The sequence below is a fragment of the Leucoraja erinacea genome, chromosome 11 (genome assembly GCF_028641065.1).
Source record: "Leucoraja erinacea ecotype New England chromosome 11, Leri_hhj_1, whole genome shotgun sequence".
In the NCBI taxonomy this organism is placed as follows: Eukaryota; Metazoa; Chordata; class Chondrichthyes; order Rajiformes; family Rajidae; genus Leucoraja; species Leucoraja erinaceus.
In genome coordinates this window covers 30,581,561-30,597,778 of record NC_073387.1, presented here as the reverse complement: position 1 = coordinate 30,597,778, position 16,218 = coordinate 30,581,561, and the positions used below count along the sequence as shown (strand labels likewise).

At 39.6% G+C, this 16,218-nt stretch overlaps 1 protein-coding gene across 3 annotated transcripts in view; it reads left to right on the top strand.

Annotated features, from left to right (window-relative positions):
* The window catches only part of crebrf (creb3 regulatory factor), an 80,502-nt gene extending 74,418 nt beyond the window's left edge, over positions 1-6,084 (top strand). For all 3 annotated transcript variants that reach the window (XM_055642967.1, XM_055642969.1, XM_055642968.1), the window contains exon 9: positions 428-6,084. In XM_055642967.1, coding sequence (XP_055498942.1) covers positions 428-543 — 116 coding nt within the window. In that variant the 3' untranslated portion in view covers positions 544-6,084. The remainder of the gene's footprint in view (positions 1-427) is intronic.
* Positions 6,085-16,218: the final 10,134 nt, after the last annotated feature.

Sequence of the window (16,218 nt, the reverse complement as noted above, 5' to 3'; positions counted from 1 at the left end):
TACTATGTGTATATTTGTAATTTTCTGCAATTCTCCTTGGTTTTATGCCTTATAGTTTCTATTATTTTCCTTGCAAAAGTCAATGAATGTTGGGATGGGTTAATGTGGGAAGTATATTGGAGAATCTTACAAATCTGAATTTTCAAAGAAGCAATTCCCTGATTTTAAATCTGCACAGCTGACTACATCAAACTTCTCTGTGCGAGTAGAAGATATACAGGAAAGATTAGAGAGATTCAGCAATGAGTAGCTGTTGTTTAATGCTTTAAAAAAATATTTTCCTTATACTCCCTAAGCCTTGTATACTTGCAAGCTTGTTTTATAACCTAGCTCTTGGTTGCTCATTAGTGCTGTTCTTGCTTCTAATGCCGTATACCTGCTAACATTAATTAGCTAATCTTTTTTTAATGATTTGTATTTTTGATAGGGACAATGGTAGCTGGACAAACATCTGACTTTGTCAACCAAGTGTTGGAAAAAACAGGAGAAGGGGACCCAACAGGTGGCCTTGAAGGTCTTCGAGTCCCTACATCAAAAGCATAACGTGCCATCCTCTGTCCAAAACAGCTTCAGCCTATAATTACATATCTGCCATTTCTGTGATAAATGTTTGATTCATTATAAAAAGTGACAGTTTGTTAGTTGTGTGAGGGCTGCTTTAAAAAGATAGGTGGAAACTTGTGTTGATACAGAGTTCTGGAAAAAGGAATGCTCTTTATAGATATGGTTATGTGCTCAGGTACTAGAAGGTAAATTTTACTTACCTATTTTTGAAATGACCTAGTGATTGATGTGTTCTAATATGTTGGTTGAAACTTATGTTAAGTTTCAGGAGAGATATGGATGCAGTGGTTGAATCAAGAAATCAAAAAAAATATTATTTGTAGTTCCTTATAGAGTTAACAGCTGTTGCTGATTTTCTTCCATTAACACCATTACTATATATTCTTTTTGTATATATTCTTGTATTATTAAGTATGCGTTAACTAGTTCATATAGTAAATTACATGGCCTCTTCAGACATTGCATTAGTATTTAAGTTTCAGAAAGGAGTAATATTCTTTGTGCCTTGTATTTAAAATGAAAGAAAAGATGTAAGGTAATGGATGTACAGTGGGTAAATTTTATGGATTTTCAAAGTATTTGTTTATTTTCACTCTTTGGCTGTTTAAACCATTATGAATGTATATAAGAATATTTCAACGATGTAGATATATATGCCACAGAGTCTGTATTGTATAAAGATGGTTATTGAAACAAGGGTTTCGGTACTTTTCAGAAATATTTGCACACTATTTTGTACCAAAGATAAATGCAATTATTTGGCATAATGCCAGTGAAGTAAAGTTTTGCACAGCTTACACTGATACAAAATTGAATGTAATCAGGGTTGGGTTAGGGTTTTACGAGAACTGTGAAATATGTTGTGTGGGTCCAAATATCCACGGAAAGAGGATGCAAGTACACTTTCTAAGATTTTGATCCTGTAAGCTTCTAGAAAATCAGATATTGAAAGATTATAGGCTCATATCTTCTGCATAGCGAAAGAATGTAATTTATAAATAGATTTGTGTTAACATTTCAGTGTATTATAGTGGCTTGCAGTTGTTACATTAAAAAAAGATTAAAAAGCATGTATGTGGTACACTCTTGAAACAAAGGCAAATAACCAAAATTTAATTTTAAACTATTTGTACAATTGTATAAATGTACATTGCCTACCGATACTAAAATTCCTCAGTTGCCACCTTTTGCATTTAATGTAGTAACGTGCATGTCAAATTTCTAAATGTTACTTGATAGGATGTAAAAAGTACTTCTAAAGCTATATATTTTTGTATTTTCAATTAGGTAACCAAAATAGATATTGTTAAAGGTAAATATATGAATACAGTTGATCTTATTTGTTTGTTTCTGTAGCTTTTCAATTAAGACATTATAAAAGATCAACTTGGGTTTCAGTTTTTATTTTGAATAAGCATTAGTTGTAACTGGATTGAAAAGTTGTGTCACTTTGGTAAGTCATAGTTCCAAAAGGATGCTTCACAGTTATTGACTTCATTAATTGTGAACAACTGATGGCTGAGAGTTATTGTCAAATTTAGTGTTAACATCCAAGCTATATGCCATTGGCAGCCTGTTGAAGTGCAGTTTGATTTTGATTAGCAGTGTTTCTCTGTAAATAAAGATAGCTTGTTCATTGATGATATTTTACTTTACGGATATTAGAATTGCACTTTTGTCATCATTGCATTTGTATTCCTGCCATTTGCTGCTACTCCTGACCTGTAAGAATGCTACATTGATACTTGATTTATACCTGTTAGTAAAATGTACAGTTACACATGGGCAACAAGATGAAAGCAAGCTGTGCAGCTTTACATTTTACCAGGGGACTCTGTGGCACTAAACAGTCTAAAAATGGTTATAATTTGATGCCAGTAATATCTTGCTTCCTTTTTTCATGAAATATTTTAATGTATGCTAATATATATAAAAAATAACCTTATAAAAAGAGAAATGTATAATGTTCTATTTGGAATTTTTGATATATTGAGCATGTTCAGTGTTCTTGGAATGATTGGTTTATCCTTGTCATAAGTTTTGGAACAACAGATCTGTGAAACTATCTCCAGTCATAAAGTACCCTGTAGGACTGAATAGCTATATTTTATAACTTTAAATATATTTAGTCCTATTTTCAGACCCTATCTGTTTTTTCAAAACTCTTTTTCCTGGCCCAATTGCAACAGTTTTAAAATGCAGTGCTGAGCTGTACATGTCACTAAATCAGCAATTTGGATAAATCAGATTGATAACGTTCATTTAATATTTTCATTTTGTAAACTGGATTTTTAATGTGTGGTGAAAGAACCATCTATTCTAAATTTGAAAAAAAGTCAAAAGCTGGCAACAAAGTCAGTGGAAGTAGTTTGAAGAAATGTTTACGAACTAAAAGTAGGAGTAGGTCATTCAGTTCTTCATGCCTGGTCTGCTATTCTTTTACCTCAGTGCCCCTTTCTTGCACTAATCCAAAATCCGTTTATATCCTTAATAACCAAAAATCTAGCGATTTCTGCCGAAAATACTCTGCCTCCACCACCCTTTTGCGAAGAGAATTCCAAAGATTCACTATCCTCTGGATAAAGAAGATTTTTTTCCTCATATCAGTCCTAAGTGGCTGACTTGTCACCCTTGCTTCTATACATTTCTGCTGGGGTAATATTATCTTGTGGAGCTCTGAAGAAGTTTGTGTTTCATTGAAATCACCTCTTACTCTTCTGAGCTTGAAAATATAGGCCAAGCTGAGACCTGACTGGTGCACAACATTCTGGGTGCATCACATTAAGACATTTTTACCCGGTACTCAATTAATTTTGCGATAAACGATGACATATTCGTAGCCTTCCTAATTTCATGCTTCTGCTGCCTTTTAATTTGAAGTGTACAAAGACACGCAGGTCTCTGAAATTCTTAAATCTTTTAACATTTAAACAAGTTTTCAGCCTTTCTGTGTTCTCGACCCAAGTGAATGACCTATTTTTTTTATTACAGTTTCATAATCCATTTACCATGTACTTGCCAGTTGAGTCTTGAAACCCCTTACAAATTATACAAATTATGCCTGGCTTGGATATATCACACTCTGCCTTCCAGCCATAAATATAAATGGTGAACTGCTCGGGCACCTGCACTGCCGCTTGCAACACCTCGTTAGTCAGTGCCTCCTAACTTGAAAATAACCTGTTTATTCCCACACTGTTTTTGTTAGTTAACAAATCCTCAATCAAAAATGATTTAACTGTTTAAATTAACCCCCTATGGCATTTGCCGAAGTCCTTCTAAAACTACTCACATCTCTGGTTTTCTTCTTGCTTATCCTATGCATTACACCTTTAACAAAACTCAACAGATTTGTCAGATGTGATTAGCCTTTACGCCTTAACAAAATGTATCCTCAAACTGTTGCCATGTACAATTTTAGAACAGTGTTCACAAAATAGTGTTGGAATTTTGATGTTGGAAACTATTAAGAATAGTTGAGGTGTTGTTGTTTTAATAGTGAATATGTTCAAATATAAACAATAACTGCCAGTATGACGCCCACTTAATGCTTCTTGATGAAATTAGATGTGGGTGTTCCAAAGCAACCTAACTTTGAAGGTATATTCCCTGTTTGATTGCATTCAATTTTACTCATTAGTTGTTTCAAAATTTCATAATTTACTAAGAATGGTAGCATTGCTCATATTGATCAGCTATTTAGATGTTATTATATTTCCATTCTATATTGCAAATTTTAAGTATATAAGACCCACAGAATGCAACATACTTAGCATGAGTATTTTGTTTTGACATACATTTCACTTGCACAAGTATCTCGTGATTAATTAGATCATTCCTCATTCACTTTATAATTCAGGATTTATTGTTGAAAATGTATTTATCTTTTTCAAAACTATTCTATTCTCACCCAATTTATTTTATTAAAATATTCCAACAAATTTAATTATATAAACATTTTAAGAAAATCTGTGCCCGTATAAACATTTTTTTGCCAGACGTACGTTTGCCATAACCATGTCAATGAATATGTAACAATTTAACAATATGTTTTGTATGTACCATTAAATTAAAGCTCTTCAATGAATGCACTAAACAAATATACACTTGGTCAAAGTTAACAGGTCTGTTGTTTCCAATACAAAGATGCTTATCTACTTTAAAAGAAAATGTGTTTGATACACAATATATATTTAGTAGTAGCACAATAGATTATAAGTTTGAAATCCTGAACATCTATGCAGTTGTCTTCCATTCTCAAGTTAAGTAAGTGCTCACTTTACAAGACATTTGGAACTTCTGTCTGCTTTAAATTCTAGCTAGAATTCATCTTGAGTAAAGAATATTAAATTGAACTACTGGCTAATTTACTACTGTCATTTGTTTTTGTTTCATTCATACCATTTTCATTCCTGCAACATCATTATCTGGTGTCTTACTGAAAGTGGATATAGGATGTGGAAGTGTCATTATTGTTGATTTCCATTGAATGAGTTAAAAAAAACTTAATGATATATAATCTTCAAATACACAAAAATTATACTGAATCGTAATTTTATTCATTGTACATTCTGACATCCATGGGACCCTATGTTTAACAAAGATATGTAATGTTCATTGCTACAATGTACTGAAGAAAATGAGATGATGAAAAATTATTTGTAAAATGCTTATTGGCTTTTTAAGAAAATAATTTCAATGGGATATTTGAATTTGATTATTACTGCTGTTGTATCTCGCCACAAAATAGTATACATATTGCACTTGGAATTTGCATCAATTTAAATATTAGTGAAATGTACAGTATAATATGTACATAAGTATTTTTACATTTGGGAGACTTTTTTAATTAGGCCTGTTTGGTACCAGCATTGTGTTTAAGGAAGTTATGACACCAGTAACTATTCCATATCTTATTTGAATAAAGCACTTTAATACATTCATGATATAATAGCAGAAGAGACTAATCTGGGCCAGCAGTTTGAGGTTGCTAGAATTATTATTCTCAGTACCGTACCTATTGAATATATAGTACTAAATGTCTTCTGCAACTTTAGAACACTAATATTTCCACCTCAAACACAATTCTTAATGTCACATCCTCATTCAATTCACTGGTTAATATTTTTTTATAATAGGATTTTGCTATATGTTTTGTTACTGGATTTGAAAGGGGAACTGTTCTGAGTTTCTTCCTCTTTATTCCATGGTAACTTTTTTCATGTTCACAATATAATACCACAAATTAGATTTCTGCATTCACTTCATGTATATTAATTTGGTTCCTATTACAATAATCTATACTTGTCCCTGTCATGCAATCCAGAGCTCACTGCAATTTATTCTTCAAATGAATATTAACCATCATAGCACTATATATTTAATATCTCAAAAGAAAGGGTGATCACTCCAAATTATATCAATTTTAATTTTGAACAATCTTGGTAACTGATTACCATTTTCATATAATTATTCATGGACACAATTATGTCACGTGAAAACATCATTTTTTTTTCCCCCCAATAAATTGGTTATTGTGTGTTAATAATTGTGTAGTCTATAAGTGAGATTGATGCTGGTACACAGCAGAGCCTTGCATTACAATTAATTTTGTACTCATTAAAACCGTGGTTAACGGTGGTGCGCTTAACGATGTACTGTGCCCTGAGGTGGTAGAACAAGGATTTAAGGTCATGTTTCTCCATTTACTGATGGCCAGTCTTGAAAAATTGGATGATGACACCAGTCAGGGACATTACCCACAAGAGGGAAAATTGGAGGACAACTCACTGTGAGTTTTGATTATTTAGCTAGCTGAAGAGTGACATAGGCCGACTCCTAAAAATGGGAAAATTGCTATGATTTTTTGACAAGACTTAAAGGGATTTTTTTTTTTTTTAAGTTGGCAACTAGTTACCAATGATATATTTGTTTGCCTGTCAATTTGGAGGCATTTTGTTTAAACCTCAACGTAGGTTTATGTTAGTGTAGGGGTTTTAATTCGTATGCATTTGCTGAATGTACAGAAAATGGTGGAAAATATTTTAATGAACAAGGTTGTGTTGTGTTTTGGTGATTGTGCCCCATTAACAGTTTTCTTTATTGCTTTGTATCAGCCAGGTGTTGGTACTACAGCTACTTGTAATCACAGTCTGAATTTCATATTGTTTTGCAGAGATTATAATAAAGCAACTAAACCCTAGAATGTACATTGACTTTTTATTCTTACATTATATATATATATATATATATATATATATATATATATATATATATATATGTATGTGTGTGTGTGTGTGTGTGTGTGGCTGTGTGTATTTCTGACTTGTGGCTGCCAGCTTTTGATTCGTTGCCACGACAACACCCGACCCACAAACGCCCTGATATTTTCCATTTCGGTAGAGATTTCACCTTTCATTCCAAGTATCCACACCTCATTAAATTTTGTCGTGTTTATGTACACATTTTAAATAAATCCTTCTCTCTCTCTCTCCCCCCCCCCCCCCCCCCCCCCCCACTCACTCATTTTGTCGCCTCCTGCTAGCCAGCGACCATAACGGCTGCTGGTGCCCGCATTTTGCCTCAAAGACGACATTTAAAAACAGCCGCACTGCTGATTCCTGAGCCGCCTGAGTTGGAGGACCACGACTCCCATGGGGGCTGCGGGTAGGGAATGTCTGCGTCGGGTCTGCACTTGGTCTAGTCTATATTACTAAAACTCTGTTCTTGACCGGTTTTGGCGATCTGTGCTGCGATTTCCATGAGAACGCCGCCACCTACGGCCGTCATTTTTGGCCACCTCGCTCAGAGCCCCCCCTCCGCCGCATATGTGCCAAGGAATGTTCCCGTCGATGAAATATGACAGAGATATTAATGATTTTACAAAATTTCCCATTCTCTCTGCTGCTCCTGCTGGTGGGATGGGGGAGGGACTATAAAACCAGGAAGTGGTGTGCCCCAATCAGTCTCTACAACATGGAGGTCTGAGCTCTGAATGACTGAACAAATGTCTACACAGCTGTGAGTAAGTACCCTTAATTTGGTTTGAAAATGAAAATATGGTTATGGTTAGTTTGAAGGAAAAAAGCACTGCCTGCAAATGGTTGTTTGGGGGGTTTGGGTTCTCTCTCTTCTCCCCCCCCCCCCCCCCCTCTCTCCTCCTCTCTCTCCTCTCTCCCCCCTCTCCTCTCCCCCCCCTCTCTCCTCCCTCTCCCTCCCTCCTCCCCCCTCCCCCCCCCCCCCTCCTCTCCCCCCCCTCCCCCCCCGCTCACTCCTCATAGATTTTCCCCTCTCCCCCCCCCCCCCATCACCCCCCCCACTCCCCCCCCTCCCCCCCACCCCCCCATCACCTCCTCTCCCCCCTCCCTCTCCTCTCTCCCCCTCCCCCCCTCCCCTCTCCTCTCCCCCCCCCTCCTCCCCCCCCCCCCCCCCCTCTCCCCCCCCTCTCCCCCCCTCTCCTCCCCTCCCCTCCTCTCCTCCCCCCCCCCTCCCTCCCCCCCCCCCCCCCCCCCCCCCCCCCCCCCCCCTCTCCTCTCCCCCCCCTCCCCTCTCCCCCCCCCCCCCCCCCTCCCCCCCCCTCCTCCCCCCTCCCTTCCCCCCTCCCCCTCCCCCCCTCTTCCCCCCCCCTTCCTCCCCCCCTCTCTTCCCTCCCCCCCTCTCTTCCCCCCCTCTCTCTTCTCCCCCCCTCTCCTCTTCTCCCCCCCCTCTTCCCCCCCCCTCTCCCCCCCCCTCCTCTCCCCCCCCCCTCCCCCCTCCCCCCCCCCCCCCTCCTCTCCCCCCCCTCTCCCTCTCCCCCCTCTCTCCCCCTCTCCTCCCCCTTCCTCCCTCCCCCCCCCCCCTCCCTTCCCCCCCCCTCTTCCTCTTCCCCCCCTCCTCTTCCCCCCCTCCTCTTCTTCCCCCCCTCCTCTTCCCCTCCCTCCTCTTCCCCCCCCCTCTTTCCCCCCCTCCTCTTTACCCCCCTCCTCTTCTCCCCCCCTCCCTCTTTTCCCCCCCCTCTCTCCCCCCCCCTCCTCTCCCCTCCCCCTCTCCCCCCCTCCTTTCCTCCTCCCCTAAACCCCCTCCCCTCCACACCCCCTACCCTCTTCCCTCCACCCTTCCCCCCACTGCTCCCCACCCCCCCCCTCCCCCTCCCCCCCCTCTCTCTCCCCCTCACCCCTCTCTCTCTCTCTCTCTCTGCCCCTCTCTCTCTCTGCCCTCACTCTCTACACACCAACCCCCCCCCCCCCCCCCCTCTCTAGATGTGACTGCAAGTTGGGGGCTATGCATCAGTAGATAGGGTGCTTATGGGGTAAAAGGAGCAAATTAATAATATTAATATAATATCAAGGGGGGTAATTAGCGTGAGTGCGGTGGGGGGGGATAGTTAGTGTGTGTGATGCTGAATGCCGCCTCCCCTCCCCCCCACAACCGCACGTTGGAACAGACCCAACGGGTCTGCACTTGGTCCAGTATGTAATAAAAATCTGTATGCAGGGGTGATGTATGGATTGGATTGTAATAAACCTTTCTTTCCACGTTATTGATTGAAATGATTTTGCTAAATAACACTTTTCAGAGGCATTGTATAAAACCATTAAGGACAACTTGTCCTGTAATTATTCAGAGATTTCATGATAGTGTTAAGAGGATGCTTATTCATAAAAATGAAAGCAGTCAAAGGATAATGAGCTGGTAATATTTGACATCAGAACACACATTGTCCAAAATGTGTTAAAATGTGAACTACACAGAAATGCTTTTGATAAAGTCCCCCATGATAGGCTGATCCAGAAGATTAAAATGCACAAGATCAACAGTGACTTGTTTATATGGATCCAGAACTGGCATTCTGATAGAAGACAGGGTTGTAGTTGAAAAAAAATATTCAGGCTGTGACCAGTGGAGTTCTGTAGGTATCAGTGCTGGGACCTCTGTTTTGGTGATAAATACAAGTGGTTTGGACGTAAACATAGATGGGTTGGTTAGTAAATTTGCAGATTACACCAAGATTGCTGGGGTCGGTAACTGTAAAGAAGGCTGTCAAAGTATACAGCGGGATATGCATCAGTTGCAGAAATAGGAGGAGAAATGGAGTTTAATCCGAGCAAGTGTGAGGTGTTGCACTGTGTGGATGGAGAGAGGGGGGAAGGGGGGTTAAATATAAGGGGAAAATACACAACTAATAGCAAGACCCTTAACAGCATTGATATACAGAGATCTTGGAGTCCAAGTCCATAACAATATGCAGTCTTTATTAACTTCCCTTAAGTAAGTAATTTACTTAAGTCACTGATTTTACAAGGATTTTTCGTTACCAAAGATGGCAATAAGATGCCAAAAAGGATGGCAAAAAATACAATCTTGCTGACGCAGGAAACTACCACTCTGGCAATTTATTTCCACTTATGTAAGATTGTCTAACTCAGTTCCTACTTTATCGCATCTTTTGAAATCTCTTGAAAGATATTTTTTACCTTTGGCTTTGATTGGTCTAAAACATACTTTGATCCTCCATAATGGTTGCTATTGATCATTGGAAACACTGATGTTCATATCCAAATTTGTTATGTCTCAGTCTCTTCAGCACTGCTTACAGCAGGTGTAAGTTAAGGAAAATTATGTTTTAAAGTGTGTTTCTCCATTTTGAACTCCCTCCATTTCTCTCCATTCCCAGATAACCTTCTAAGATGTGTTTCCCAGAGTTTGACCACTTGGGAATTCCTAATTTTAATTCTCGTAACAACTGTTAGTCATATATTCAGTTCTTAAAATCTGAAGCTGAAATTTCCCCACAAAATTATTTTCCTTTGAAGTGCTTCTAAAATGTATATTGATTTGCCATTTGGCTTCATCTTGAATATTAAAATTTTGTTCATTAATACTCCTATGAACAATTTTGTGAAATGTAATTTAAAATTGGTAAAAGTGATCCTAACTGCCAACTCTTGATTAGGAACCAAGTTTGTTTTACATCAGATTTTTTGTGCCATAACCATTAGTTTCAATTGAAGAAAATTTTAAATCAATAGCCAAACATTCCTCAATTCTAATCCTACCAAAATTGCATCATAAGACAAAGGAACAGATGTGAGCTTTGCTGCATGAAATAAAGCCATGGCTTATCTGATCATTGGATCACTTGTTTAAAAGCTTTGTCGCCTCATATTGCTGATTCAGAAGAAATCCTTCCTCATCTCGGACTCAAATGAGCCACTCTTTATCTAAAGATTCTAAACACCAAAGAATATGTTCAAAGTTGCCAATATGACAACCATTAATCCTAGAAGCAATCTAGTGAACATCTCTGCACTTCTTTCATAGTTGTATTTAGAACACAAAGAACTGGAGTCATTCAGCGAGTTGGTCTCTGGAAGACATGGATAGGCAATGTTTTGTGTTGTGTCCTGACCTGGAATGTTGCCTACCCATGTTCTCCAAATATACTGACTGACTTGCTGAGTTACTCCGGCTCTTCGTGTTTTCTTGTAAACTAGCATCTGTAGTTTCTTGTGTCTCAAAAATGGTATGTAGGTCTCACCAAAGCACTGAATGGTTAGCAAGACTTGTAATAAATACGTGTTGATCATGGCATCACATTGAATTTGGTAGAAATAATAAAGGATGATTCACATAATATGGTAGCTGGTGAGGTGGAAGTTGAAGACAAGGATCTATGCCCTGGTTGGATGAGAAGGGTTGAGTACAAAAGGATAGGGAATGGGGTGGATGTGAGGAAAGGGTTAATAGGGATAGTTGATTTAGACTAGAAATCTTGAGAAATAGCTGAGGTAGGATAATAGTGAGCTTTCAGCGCAAGCACCCGACCGCGCTTGGCTAGATTAGTAACAGCGAGAGAACAGGTAGTGACATTTCAAGGTTGAGAGTTAGAAGATAAGCAGTCCGGCAGGAACATCACGAGAACTAAGGGAAAGGGCATGAACTACTCTGTACTGCGCATGCTTAATAAGATACATGAATATTATGACAACACCCAGCATGACAAGATGTCTCATTTAAATGCACATGCAATGTATGATCTGGGAGGTACCCTAGGCATTGCGTGACATTATGAGGCGTTCCGGTTAGAGTGTAAACCTCAGTGCTCTGATTGTAAGGAGCCAGAAGGGGAGGCTGATTCAGCCAAATGGTGCTGTATAAGTAGAGGATGGTTACCTGGTCTCAGTGTGTCTCGGTTGGAGAGACACCCGGGGGCTGCAGACTCGTAAATAAATGAGTTCCTTGTTTCCACGACTTTGTCTCTGGCATCGTGATTGTGGGCACTCAGATTTGCATCTCACAAGCTTGGGGGCTCGGTTCCGGGATCCCACTCCGGACGGCTGGCGGGAGTATACGGAAGAAGGGGTGGTGCACCCCGCTGAGTTCAGTGGTCTCAGACTCCTTGCTTGCCGTCAGCCGTTTGAGTGAGTGATATCCGGACAAGAGACTCTGGAAACAAGAGGGAATCAGGAGTAAAGGAAGGGATAGTTATATGGATGGGAAGGGAATGGAGGGTTATGGTCTGAGCGCAGGTATATGGGACTAGGGGAGATTATGTGTTCGGCATGGACTAGAAGGGTCGAGATGGCCTGTTTCCGTGCTGTAATTGGTATATGGTTATAAGGGATCAATCGAGCAATTCCTGTGCACGGGACCCGGGTAAGGAAAATTGACTATTACGTACTTCTCGGGCATTTGGGTTAAGACCTTGTGGTTACCGCCCTGAAGAGTTCAGGGGTCTGTACGGGCAAGGCAGGTATGATAAACATGATGTTAAGATAAATACCGCCCTGAAGAATTCAGGGGTCTGTACGGGCAAGGCAGCTATTAAGACCTTGTGGTTATCACCCTGAAGAATTCAGGGGTCTGCACGGGCGAATGTTTGCAGGTATGATGAACACGGTGTTAAGGAAAAGGGACCAAGGAAAGAGGGTCCTCACATTCTGCCCGATAGCCCGTTGGGGCGAATGTTCTGTCGGACGGGAGAGGTCGGGCAGGGAGATAAGAATTATATAAATTGAATAATTTATTTGAAGTAAGAATAGAACGAATGTGATTTGTGTGTAAAAACCGGTTTGGAATGAAAGAGGAAGTTTATATATGTGATAATTATTTTGTTTATTGCACTTGTAGACCACATTGTAAAGGTTAATAAATAAATAAATAAATAAATAAATAAATAAAAATAGAACACAACAAATTATAGAGTTGAACACAGACGACCACCCACAGCAGAATCAAACATTTCCACTGTAGGTTCCTTTAAATAAATTGGAAGCAATGGGGGAAGGTTACGAACAGCTGTAAGATAACGATTAACTGTTTGTATCCTCATAACCTAAAAGGGGAAGTTGTAAAATCAGCTTTTGGTTTTTCTGATGTTCTTTTAGATTTCTTGTCAGTAAAGTTAATTTGGAAAATTGTTACTAGTGCTAGGAATTGGACATTTAAAATAGTGGTGAATATGGATTGAAATAATTGGAAATAAGTTAATTGATGAAACATGACCAGCTTTTATGGTTTGTTGTTTTATGGTAAACATTCAAGTTTAGAAAGAAAGGAGAGAGAGGCAGTTAGGAGATAACAGAAGTAGGAAACGACAGGTGTGAAAGTAATAAAGCAGGAGGAGTCAATGGAAGATTTAAAAAGAAAGGTGAGTGAATTTGCAAGGAGGCTAGAATATTTGAGAAGCAAGAAATTGAGTTTAGAATAAGAAAGAAGGCATACCAGAAAGGATTAAAGTGGAAAGCATAGGGATAAAGTGATGAGACTGCTTTAAAGAGGAAAGAGAAGGACAGGCACAGATTATCCCTTGGGGCACCCATAAACTGAGAGGGCTAAGATATATATATAAACACCTCACCCTATATCCCTGATGGGGGAGGAAATGGATTAGGGCTTTGGAGGAGGAGAACGTGGGATGATTATTGACCATGGAAGATTTGAAGGCACTGTTGGTAAAAGTGATAGGAACCACTAAAGTGACAGAACTACTGAAGATGGATGGTATAAACTGATGCGAACAATGTAATAAGCAATGGCATACTGTTTGACACAGTCAGGCAGAGGGTATGGCAGGCCCTCAGACAATGTTACCCACTTAAGGTGAACCCCAAGGAACAAAGGGGAGATACACAAAGAGAGGCAAATAATGTAGCCTATCTGGAAAACCAGCTGAAAAGGTGGAGAGTTGAAAATGAACAAGAAATAGAAGGCAACCAGTTGATGAACATTATATTATGAACTACTGTGGTGGATGTCATTCTTCTTAAAGTCAAGCAGATTGGAGGAGGTGGTGGGATTGTCATTAATTTCCCACCCCCGATTCAGCAAACAGTTGGTCTCTGCGGTCGAGAAATATCGCAAAGATAGGAAAAAGACTTGCAATCCAGCAGGAAAAGCTTAAAAAAGAAAGCTGGAAAAAGAAAGACAATGTTGTCAATAAACAACAGACCTGGTTGAAAAGACTGAAATAAGTGATGAACTGACACAAGTGAGTCCTATGACAGAACCAAGCAGGGCCAGAGAATTACATGCCAATAATAAATGTCTTTGGGAAATGTTTCCTCAAAAAGTCCTATCAGGAGTGAAATTAGTCTGGATATAAGCCCTAACAGGACTGGGGTCCCCAAGAGAGAAAGGGATTTAAAGGAGGATGTCAAGAAAGGCTAGGATGAGGTAAGGTTTTGAATACTAGCCCCATGTTTTAATTAGATGATAAAGGCAGAGTTGGAAGGTATACCCTTAGAAAGTATTTGATGATATGGATGAATTGTTGGTTTGTTCCACAAGTGAAAAGCAATGTAAGAGAGAGAGAGATAAAAAAAACTTCAGAATGTAGGACAGAGGATGATGACCTTGGGAAAGGCAGGATATAGTTCAGACTAGATTGGAAAATATGTTGAAATTGTACGGTGAAATGGAGACCAGAAGTTAGCAGTACATGTCAAGCACATAAGAAGGTAAATTAAAGTGCAGACGAAGCAGCCAGAACAGCATCTGGAAGATGATAACCTGTTGTTATGTCTAGGGTAAGTCTGAATCGATTTAGGTATGAACACTGTAGTGTCGTTTATGATGAATAAGGTAATTAAGAGGTTTGGTAGACCTACAGAAATCAGCTTTGACAACGGGTTGTTTTCATTTAGGGAGAAGTCAAGTTGGCAATACAGGCCCTTAGAGTAAAATACACATTTGGGTGTGTAACACCTGCAGTCACAGGCATGGTGGAAAGAATGAATGTAACATTGAAGGTTAATATAAATAAGATTTGTGTAATTACAAAGTTGAATTGAATCGATGCCCTGCCATTGGCACTAAAGAGATGTTGCATGCAAACTAACCAGCAGGTGGCACAATGGAGAGGTCCCTGCAAGGGACCGAGTTTGGAACAGTTAAAGATAGAATTTTAAAAGTATATGAAACAGTTAATTATGATATGCAAGTCTATTTATGAATAGGTAAAGTAAAAGCTGTTGGAGGTGGACCAGGAGGAAGGACCCTTTAAACCCAAAGACAAGGTGTATGTATGAGTTTTCTAAACCACCAACCGATGTTCGTTTAGAAGGTTGCTACATCTCGGACACAAGAGGAGAAAGAAAAAAAAGGAAATAAACAGAGAAGAGACGGGGTTTCTTAAATGTGCATATTTTAATGCTAGGAGCATTGTAAGAAAGGTGGATGAGCTTAGAGTCTGGATAGACACCTGGAAGTATGATGTTGTGGCGATCAGTGAAACATGGTTGCAGGAGAGCTGTGATTGGAAACTAAATATTCCAGGATTTCGTTGCTTCAGGTGTGATAGAATTGGAGGGGCAAGAGGTGGAGGTGTTGCATTGCTAGTCAGGGAAGATATTACAGCAGTGCTTTGGCAGGATAGATTGGAGGGCTCGTCTAGGGAGGCTATTTGGGTGGAACTGAGAAGTGGGAAAGGTGTAGCAACACTTATAGGGGTGTATTATAGACCGCCAAATGGGGAGCGAGAATTGGAAGAGCAAATATATAAGGAGATAGTAGATATTAGTAGTAAGCACAAGGTAGTGATTGTGGGAGATTTCAACTTTCCACACATAGACTGGGAAACACATTCTGTAAATGGGCTGGATGGTTTGGAGTTTGTAAAATGTGTGCAGGATAGTTTTTTGCAGCAATACATAGGGGTACCTACTAGAGGAGGGGCAGTGCTGGACCTCCTGTTAGGAAATGAGATGGGACAGGTGGCAGAGGTATGCGTTGGGGAGCACTTCGGGTCCAGTGATCACAATACCATTAGTTTCAATATAATTATGGAGAAGGTCAGAACTGGACCTAGGGTTGAGATTTTTGATTGGAGAAAGGCTAACTTTGATGCGATGCGAGATGATTTAAAAGGAGTGAACTGGGACATTTTGTTTTATGGGAAAGATGTAGAAGAGAAATGGAGGAAATTTAAAGGGGAAATTTTAAGAGTACGGAATCTTTATGTTCCTGTTCGGTTGAAAGGAAACAGTAAAAATTGGAAAGAGCCCTGGTTTTCAAGGGAAATTGGACTTGTTCGGAAAAAGAGGGAGATCTACAATAATTATAGGCAGCATGAAGTAAATGAGGTGCTTGAGGAGTATAAAGAATGTAAAAAGAATCTTAAGAAAGAAATTAGAAAAGCTAAAAGAAGATATGAGGTTGCTTTGGCAAGTAAGGTGA